We start from the raw sequence: 9,097 nt of genomic DNA on the forward strand, positions 1-9,097 counted from the left end.
CAAGCTGCTGCTTTCCCCTTCAGCCCATTTGTCACTTATGGCAGGATTGTAGCCTCCCCTTTTATCCTTGCTACAACAACCTACTAAGGAAGGAGCTTGGAAAGCCAGCCAGCTGTGTGAGAGAGAGGAGTCGTATCAATCTAGACGGCACAGACAGTGCTTCAGGGCCTGTATTTTATTTAGTGATCATTAACTAGGCAATGAATAACTCAAAAAGCAGCAGGATTGGCTGTTGAGTTGGAGACAAACACTGCAGACAATTAAGCAGAAGAGGGATTGGTGGTTGGTGGCATCGATCTGGGTTCTGGTCAAGGTGCTAATGTCCATGGTGCTAGGTGCTGTACAAATACCACGTCGAGCCTGTCAAGTGTGACTCCAACCCAGGGGGGAGGAACTGGAGCCTGTTGCGCTGCGGGCTGTTCAATAGCCAATGAGATGGGTCAGTCCAGGTCACAGAGACCAGGCTGCACACTGGGCAACAGAAAGGTCCAGCAGCCTGGTCCCAAGCTGCTGGGTGTGACCGAACAGTCCTGTGCACTAGAATTCTCCACTTGTCCCTCAGGCTGGCCTGTCCATGTGGCAGTCAAAACGTGGGGTGGGGAGGTCTGCCCCATTGTCTGCCCCCAGTTGGTGCTTCAAGAGGATTTCTGTCTCTGCAGCTGCTAATCAGGCACCTTTCTCTAGTGCTCTCAGCCCTGAATCACTCAAAATACACCATTGTAAGTGGAATCTGCAGCAAAATACCAAAAAGTAACTTAAAATCCACCAGTGGAAGGGGGGTGGTAAGTGAGAAATTCTGCAGTCCTGAAGTTTTGACCAAAGCTGCATGCACAGAAGTGGCTGAGAATAGGCTTGTCTGAGCAGGGTAATTGCTTCCAGATCCCATTGCCACCTAGTGCATGTTCTGTTTCCATAGCATGGGTTTCTGTTGCTTTAGGGAGAGAATGGTGTCTATGCAGTTTGAATGAGAATCACAATAAGGCACTTAAATGGGATATTGTTGGTTCATGCAGCACTGGCTGATTCTAGACATTAGGTTAGGAGCAAAAACCCCATCTGGCAGAGGCTGCTCAGGCTCCCAGAGTAGGACTGTAGGTGTAATGCTGAGGCCATGAAATAAAATCACTTAATATTGGGTATGTTCAAGTGACTGCGGCAGCTACTCAACTAGGGCTAAAGTGAAGTGTAAATGTTTGTGTCAACCTGGCTCTTCCCCTGGCCAGGGCTGGCAGCTAGTTAGGAGGAATGAGCTGTTCTCCCGCTGATGCAGTTTCAGTCTTGATACTGGCAATGCCTTTGAACAGGGCTGTGTTAAATGCTCCCTTCCAACAAAGGAAAGGTTGGATCAGGATGTGCCTGAGGGAACAACCACATTCTTTCTCCATGTATTTATCGAGCATCCAGTTCCCAGGATGGCTCTGTGCTATTACTGAATACAAGAGCCAAAGGAAATGGTGGGCCACTGCTAAATCATTGTACGATCATGACAGCCTCTGAAAATTTGGTTTTTTAATATGGACTAAGATAGAAAGGGATCTCTTAGCAGCAGCTGGTATTGTAGCAGGAGAGCTCGCGCTAGGGTTGTCCACTAAACAAACCGTTTTAAGAAGTTGGAGAAATAGTGTAGGGCACCAATGGGCGTAGTTCCCAAAGGGCTTCCTGCACCCACTCCTGCTGCTCCTCGGTGCCAGGACCTGATGGAGCTTGGAGAGCCTAATTCCACCGGCATGTGATCACCCAGGGCCAGGTTTACTGCACATTGTCCTGCCACCATACAACCTCCTGCTCCCAGATTGAAGGGGGTGGCCAGGAGCAGCTCAGCTCTTAAGAGAATCTATTTTTTTGATTTCTCCTCCTGCACAGCCCAGAGCCTGTCTGCTGGATGGGGAAGAACCCAAGGCATTTCCCATAGAATGGGACTCAGTTCTTTCCCTCCTCACCTCCTCTTTCTTCTTCTCCTTCACTTCCCCCCTCCCCCCCCCCCCTTTCCTTCAGAGTTTAAATCTGCCATGGGGGCACTAGGAACAACTCTGGTCCCCACACAGGCTGCATTCATGACAAATACTGCCACCTTCTGGCAGAAGGCTTAACCTCCAACTTAAATTAGAACACAATGCCCGGAGCTAAAACTGAGGATTAAACTCTAGCCAAGAGTGTTTGATGGCAGAATTGGAAAACTGACAGTCTTTGCAGGGACAGCACACCACCCTAATTGTGCCACAAAGCGTCACCCAGAGAAGCCTGTATCACGCATAAGTACCTCCACCATGTCTGTCTGCTCTAAGGGCTAACATCCTGCTGGTTTGTCCCTGGCCTCTTGCTAGGGTTGGTGTTTACTGAACCAGTGTTGATGTTACTAAGGAACTCCATTAACTGGAATAGCTTCCTGTCCCCTGCACCAGCAGCTGTGTTCACCTCCCACTTCCTTTGCCAAATCTGGATGGGGCATGAAGGTCACAGTAGGAATTTTGCAGCTGCAAGGGTAACAAGATTTCCCACAGACCAACAGTGTACGTGACAGACTTGATCTATAGAGTTTTGTGGGTATGTTTCACCATTTCAAATGTCAGGACTCTGCATCCCTCCAATGTGCTACTTCTCGTGCCTCCCATTAGCCTATCCTGCTGACAGTGGGGACCACAGGTTTAGGGGCAAGTGGGGGAAGGGAGCTTTTGAACTGATTTAAGCTATTACCATGAACACAAACAGCTGTCGGTGCTTTATCACCATTCTTCACCATGTTTCTTTGTGTAAACCTAGATACACAGGGCCCAGGATTATGGGAAAGGGGGAAAAATACCACCAGCTGTTGCCCTCCACTACAGCACCTGCAGTAGGACCTCCACCAGGAGTAGTTTTAAGGGATACAATGGAAAGTTTGCTGGCGGGGACCTGGCCCAAAGCAGCGCTGCAGGAAGAGATAAAAGCCATTACGCTGGAACTGTTTAAATAACGCACTAGGCTGCCTGAACAAACAGGCCTGGGGAGAGAGAACTGCATTCCAACGAGCAGCTATGGCAATTCACAGAGCCAGTGGGCCCCCCCGCCATAACTGATTAGCCACTTCACGTCCTCAGTGGGGGGTTTACAGAGCACTAGTGACACTACCTTCCAATGGATTTTACTGCCAGCTGCTGAGACTTCAATACAGAGGTTTTTCCCCTACTGAAAAGGAAGCCAGGGGTGTGTTTTCTTCTGTGAGAAGCACACATCGAGCCCTTGTACAATACAACTTACACTTTATCCCTGCTGCACTGGCTCTTTTACCTTCCCCCAGCCCTGTAAAGCCACATGAAGCTCTGCTGCATTATGGGCAAGCCAGCCGTGCAGCGTGACCAGCATCCTCTGCCTTACAATGAATGAGAGAACCTCTGGGGCCCTGGTGAGAGACTCCCTCCTGCCCTTTTCTTCTGGATGGGGGAGTCACCCACCCCATGAAAAAGAGTCCCCTTAGGAGAACTGTCTGTAAACTACACACGATTGCACAACCTCTCCTTTGCTTTTCCTACTCCCGGTAATGCGAGTCACTGGAACCTTCTTGAGCTAGCTTGGTGTACAAGGGTCAGAAGCGAGAAAGGGGGGGGGGGGTGTTATTGCTCAATAGATGGCACCAAAGCCAAACTCATTTCAAAGGTGGGGGAGCAGGCCTGGATTTGAGGACTTAAGCTCACTTGATAGGGACTTTAAGTAAATCACCCAAGGGCTGTGTTAGCAATTGCTAATTCTTTTGACTACCTCTAAAAATGGCTCTCTGCTAATCCCCTTATGGCATTCCTAGGGAACCGGTCAGAGCAGCAGCAGCAGGTGCAAAGGCCTGCTCTCTCCAAAGCCTGCACCTTGATGGCAGCTGCAGGTAAGTGTGGCCCTTGGAGTCCCAAAATTTGGGCACACTGCTCAAAGTTTCATGTGTTCACTAATGCTAAGGGGCATCAAGTGCAGAAGGTGGGCACTCTGTGGAGCATCTGGGTGTTGAACATGGGCATGGACCTCTCGGGGGCAGGTTTGTTTTAACAACTGTGCAAGTGTAAACTGAATAGCAGTTGCAAAACCTGTGATTTTATTGATTCCTCTGCAAGCTGCCTGCATGGGAACATACAGAAGAGGAGGCTCTTTCTGTGCAGAATGGTCTCCTGCACAGTTTAGCCCAAGGCAGGGAACTTCTGTCCTTTGCTCTCTTGCTTCTCTCTCAACTGTAATTGTCTCTTCCCCTCAAACAACAGGATGCTCGCGGCCATGGCTGAGTTCAAACTGTCCACACCTGGGACCACAGGAATAATCAGTCTCTTCCCCCCCGTGCTCTCTGCTAGCCGAAGTGCTTCTGTGCTCAAACCATGGGTCTCCCCACCAATCACCACCGCTGCTGCTGGAGCCCGTGTCCAGTTCTCGTGGTAACATTGAGTGTCAAGTTCTGGGAACCAAGCCTCATCTGTTCCCTGCTCCTCCTCTTCACTCTCTGAATCAAAAGCCAAGTCCTCTCTGCCTATCGGAGCCTTCAAGTTGTGAGGTCTGGAAACCCAACCATAGCTGCTGGCCTTTCCCGACCTGGCCTTTCCCGACCCATCCTCCATCTTGTCCTGTGTTCTTGGGTCGCGGCTGTCGGCCACGTAGACCTGTGTGTCTGTGGGAAGATAGTTGGAAATGGATTCCCACTCCAGATTGGCAATGATGGGCAGGCGGAAGTGAGCCCCCATGCCTGCACGAAGCACTTTGGGCTCCCACGGATCCACACAGCCTGTAATAGAAAACAGTGAAGGTGCAAGGGCTCCACAAGAATATGCATTCAGCACCTTGTGCCAGTGAGAGAGCACATCGAAGGAGAATGCTTAAAAGCTCCCTGGGGCAAGCCATCATCTGAAACAGCCAGGAGGGGTTATATGGGCCTATGGGACGGTAGCAGCACACAAATTGGAAAGCTAACCTCTCTTAGCTCCCTCAGTATGCAGTTATTGATGGGGCGCTGTATTTATGAACCTGCCTTTGTTCTGGGCCCCTAGACTTGCTAGGTATCACGGGAGTATCCACAGAAGGTCCAACACACCGTGAGCTGTTGTGTATTTCCATCCATATCAAGTGAAATCTCATCACTTTTCCAAACGGTTGATTTTTCATTAAACTCTCCTGACCCCACAGCTGAAGTCATCACAGACTCCTGCTCTCCAGAAGGAGGGGCCTACCTTTGGTGAGCAGCACTTTGCTGCAGCCTGCTCCAACTGCAGATCTCAGTATAGTCCCCAGGTTTCCTGGATCGCGGAGATTGTCACAGATAAGGGACAGGGGCAGCGAATTCCGTTGCTGGACAGCTGGGTAAGTCATCTTGGCATGGTCAGGTCTGGAAAAGATTCCTGAGGAAACAAAGGGAGAAAGGCCCATTGGCAAATGAGGCTCAAAGGCTTTTGTGACACAGCACTGCCCTTGGGATGCATCTGTTTTAATCACTTCTGATTTAACTGATACTTTTGTGGTGGAACCGGAAGTACTGAAGATCGGGTGAGGAGCAGTACTGCTGGAGTCTGCGTAAGACTGTTTTCCTAGTAAAGACTGAAAGCATCATTTAACCCCCCCCCATGGGCATCATCACCTCCGAGATTGTAGGTGCCATTTTTCCACAGGCCACAGCAGAATACCTGTATCACCAGGCACCATCAAGGATGTCAGTTACACACAGGCCTCAGAGCCACCATGAGAGTGCCAATCATCTTCCAAGCTTTGAGGAGGTCTACTGAAATGTAGTCCCCTCCTCAAGTGGAGGGGCAGGTGACAAGACGGTCTCTCACATCAGTTTGAGTGGAAGCAGAGAAATCCTTTCTCTAGCCAATTCTATGTGACACCATGTCACTGGCAGAGTAACAGGAATAGGCTAGCAAAGAGACAGTCAAGTCGTATTTGTCACTACATTTATTTTAATAAATGCTAAGTGCAGCTACCCTTTGTTTACTATTTCTAAAGCAAACTTACCTATCAGCCCTTGAGGAGTTATGAGGTCAGACCAGTTCTTAATGTCTTCAAACTTCACCTTAACTAGAGTGGTTTTCTTCAGCTTTTCCTCAGGCAGTTCCTTCAGGTGCCCCACAGTACTGAAGAAGAGAGTCTGGGGCACTGCTCCAGCGTCCAGGGCATCCTTGATAAGTCTCTGACCCTCCAGCAGAATCTTCCCATGCTGATCGCGAAACTTTTTCGACTTGGCAATTGTCACCACTTTTCTACAGAGAAGATCACCAGTTAAAACTGCTGGGATGTTAGTAACATCTCTGGTCTCCTTTGAAATTTGCCACTTGCAAGTGGGGGGTGTCACTCGAAACTTTCCTGGACTCAATATTATTCCTTCTGTCCAATGATTGTCTGCATACATATTTTAGAGTGGCTGCAGCTAGTCCTGATATTGTATGGGATCCATTATTCTCACCCTTATTAATCTCTACAGCAGGATCAATATAAGGCAATGGTTCTCAACCAGAAGGGGGTGCAGGAGCCAAACTTTCTTGGGGGCCTTGGCTGCGCAGCGAGTCTTCTTGGGGGCTTTGCATTAATCTGCTTTTCAGTACCAAACAAGCTCAAATTTCTCGAGGACTGACAGTAGCAGCACTAATACAGGTAAGGAGTGTTTTTATAATACCATTTGACTTGCATTTTGATGCAAGTAATTTCAGGTATCTCCTGAACAAACTCATTAGCAACAGTAGGTGGCAGTATCCTTCTCGCTATTCTAAAGGGAGAGGGGCCACTGCCAATATTAAAAAAAAAAAAAAAGTGGGACATAATTCAAAAAAGGATTGAAAACTCTAAGGGATTTACGAACAGACACAGAAATGGGACTCTGAACAGACACTGACCACAGAGTACCTTGTTAGCAAATTCTCTACAAGTGCTTTAGCTGAAATCTTAATAGTTACGTGGAAAAATGCAAAAGCAAGAAGGCTCATGCACCGGCAGGCAAGCACCAGAGTCAGAAACTTGGTGCCTCTCCCAAGAGCTGACAGAAGAATTTCACATATGTAGCATATTAAGGCTTTGTTCAGCTCTTACCATAACAGCTGAGGTTTTGAAAATTGTCCCCTCTACTGTCAGGACTTACTCTGACATAGTGAATTTCGCCACTGGCCCCAGTTTCTCTCTTTCCATTATTTCACGTAGATGTTTATTACGGCAGTGCCGAAGGGTCAGGCCCCATTGTGCTAGGAGCTGCAAAAACAGCAAAGTAAACCGTCCCTGCCCCAAAGAGCTTCCAGTCTAAACAGACAAGACAGACACTGGGTAGAAGAAAGGATTTAACACGAGCAGAGTGAACAATGTGAAGGCAGCAAACATCCTGCTTGTTCCATGATTTTTTTTTTTAAGCCAAAGTAAAGAAAACTGAAGGGAAGCAGGGTGAGGGGGACAAGGCAGAGGAAAAGAGAGTAAAAGCAACAGGGGTAGAGTGAAGCTAAGATGAACTGGTACCATGCTTTCCTTTCATGGTTCATGTATGCACTCAAACATGGAGCTTGCATGCTCCACAGTTGGTGGCAACACAATTGAAATCATTACTTGAAGCCAAATGTAAAAACCCCACTTGTGCACTAATAACTTGGAGACTAATTGTGATTTAGCAGATAGTTAAAATTGTGATTACTTATTAGCCTTGATGATGTAAGTCTGAATATTGCATTGACTATCTGAAAGGAACACTGATTTTTACAATGAGTTTTTGCACAAGAAGAACATAAGAATGGCCATACTGGGTCAGACCAAAGGTCCATCTAGACCAGTATCCTGTCTGCCAACAGTGGCCAATGCTAGGTGCCCCAGAGGGAATGAACCTAACAGGTAATGATCAAGTGATCTCTCTCCTGCCATCCATCTCCACCCTCTGACAAACAGAGGCTAGGGACACCATTCCTTACCCATCCTGGCTAATAGCCATTAATGGACTTAACCTCCATGAATTTATCTAGTTCTCTTTTAAACCCTGTTATAGTCCTAGCCTTCACAACCTCCTCAGGCAAGGAGTTCCACAGGTTGACTATGCGCTGTGTGAAGAAGAACTTCCTTGTATTTGTTTTAAACCTGCTGCCCATCAATTTCATTGGGTGGCCCCTAGTTCTTGTATTATGGGAACAAGTAAACAACTTTTCCTTATTCACTTTCTCCACTCATGATTTTATATACCTCTATCATATACCCCTTTAGTCTCCTCTTTTCCAAGCTGAAAAGTCCTAGCCTCTTTAATCTCTCCTTATATGGGACCTGTTCCAAACCCCAAATCATTTTAGTTGCCCTTCTCTGAACCTTTTCTAATGCCAGTATATCTTTTTGAGATGAGGAGACCACATCTGTACACAGTATTCAAGATGTGGGCATACCATGGATTTATATAAGGGCAATAAGATATTCTCCGTTATACTTTACAATAGCTACAACCAGAAAACAGGACCATTCAGTGCTGGAGTCTGGCTTGCTACTTCGGATTCATTGCCAATTACATTCTGCCCACCTCGTTGCCCACAACTAAAGTAGCACGGAGCTACTCGATGTGCCAGCAGGTACCTTGGCCTGGCACCAGAGGGAGGCAGTCTGGGTGTGGGGGCAGCGGGCTATGGCACCGGCAATCTGCCCGGGTGCTGCGTTAGGAGTCTGTCACTAGGGCAGGGAGCCCAGGGAAACGGGGGGCGAGCTGGCCGCTTATACGTTGTTTTGCTGACATGGTAACGGTGTCCGGGGCCCCTGGGGGGAGAAGAGGATTCGGGGGTGGGATGGGGGTGCGGGGAGCGCCGCAGGGCCTTACCCCAACCTCCTGTCTCCGGGCTCCGCCTTCTCGAAGCGCAGCCCCTGCCCGGCCGGGCTCTTCTCCGGGGCCGGCCACAGCCGGGCTCCCTTCGGCTCCGCGGGTTCCCGCCCGGCCTGGGCGGCCGCTCTCTGATCTTTGCGCGGGGGCAGCACGCGGACCGGGCTCCGCCTCAGCGCCCGCACCCAGCGCCGCCCCGCAGCCGCGCCCGCCCCGGCTCCTCCCGGCTGAGCCCGAAGCAGCGCGGCGGCGGCGGCAGGACCCAGCGTGATGCGCCTGAGCGCCGCCATCTTGCCCTGACGCCAGGTGGCCCCGACCGGCCGGATATCCGGCTGT

General features: G+C 49.3%; 1 protein-coding gene across 1 annotated transcript; it reads right to left on the reverse strand.

Annotated features, from left to right (window-relative positions):
- Positions 1-4,036: 4,036 nt before the first annotated feature.
- MRM3 (mitochondrial rRNA methyltransferase 3) lies at positions 4,037-9,051 on the reverse strand. The gene is made up of 5 exons (XM_065418064.1): positions 8,762-9,051; positions 5,956-6,200; positions 5,427-5,528; positions 5,175-5,345; positions 4,037-4,732 (listed from the first exon to the last, which is right to left on the reverse strand). Exons 1-5 carry the CDS (start codon positions 9,049-9,051, stop codon positions 4,140-4,142), a joined length of 1,401 nt encoding a protein of 466 aa, XP_065274136.1. The 3' UTR covers positions 4,037-4,139.
- Between the last annotated feature and the right edge of the window lie 46 nt (positions 9,052-9,097).

Source organism: Emys orbicularis, chromosome 17 (genome assembly GCF_028017835.1).
Source record: "Emys orbicularis isolate rEmyOrb1 chromosome 17, rEmyOrb1.hap1, whole genome shotgun sequence".
Taxonomy (NCBI): Eukaryota; Metazoa; Chordata; order Testudines; family Emydidae; genus Emys; species Emys orbicularis.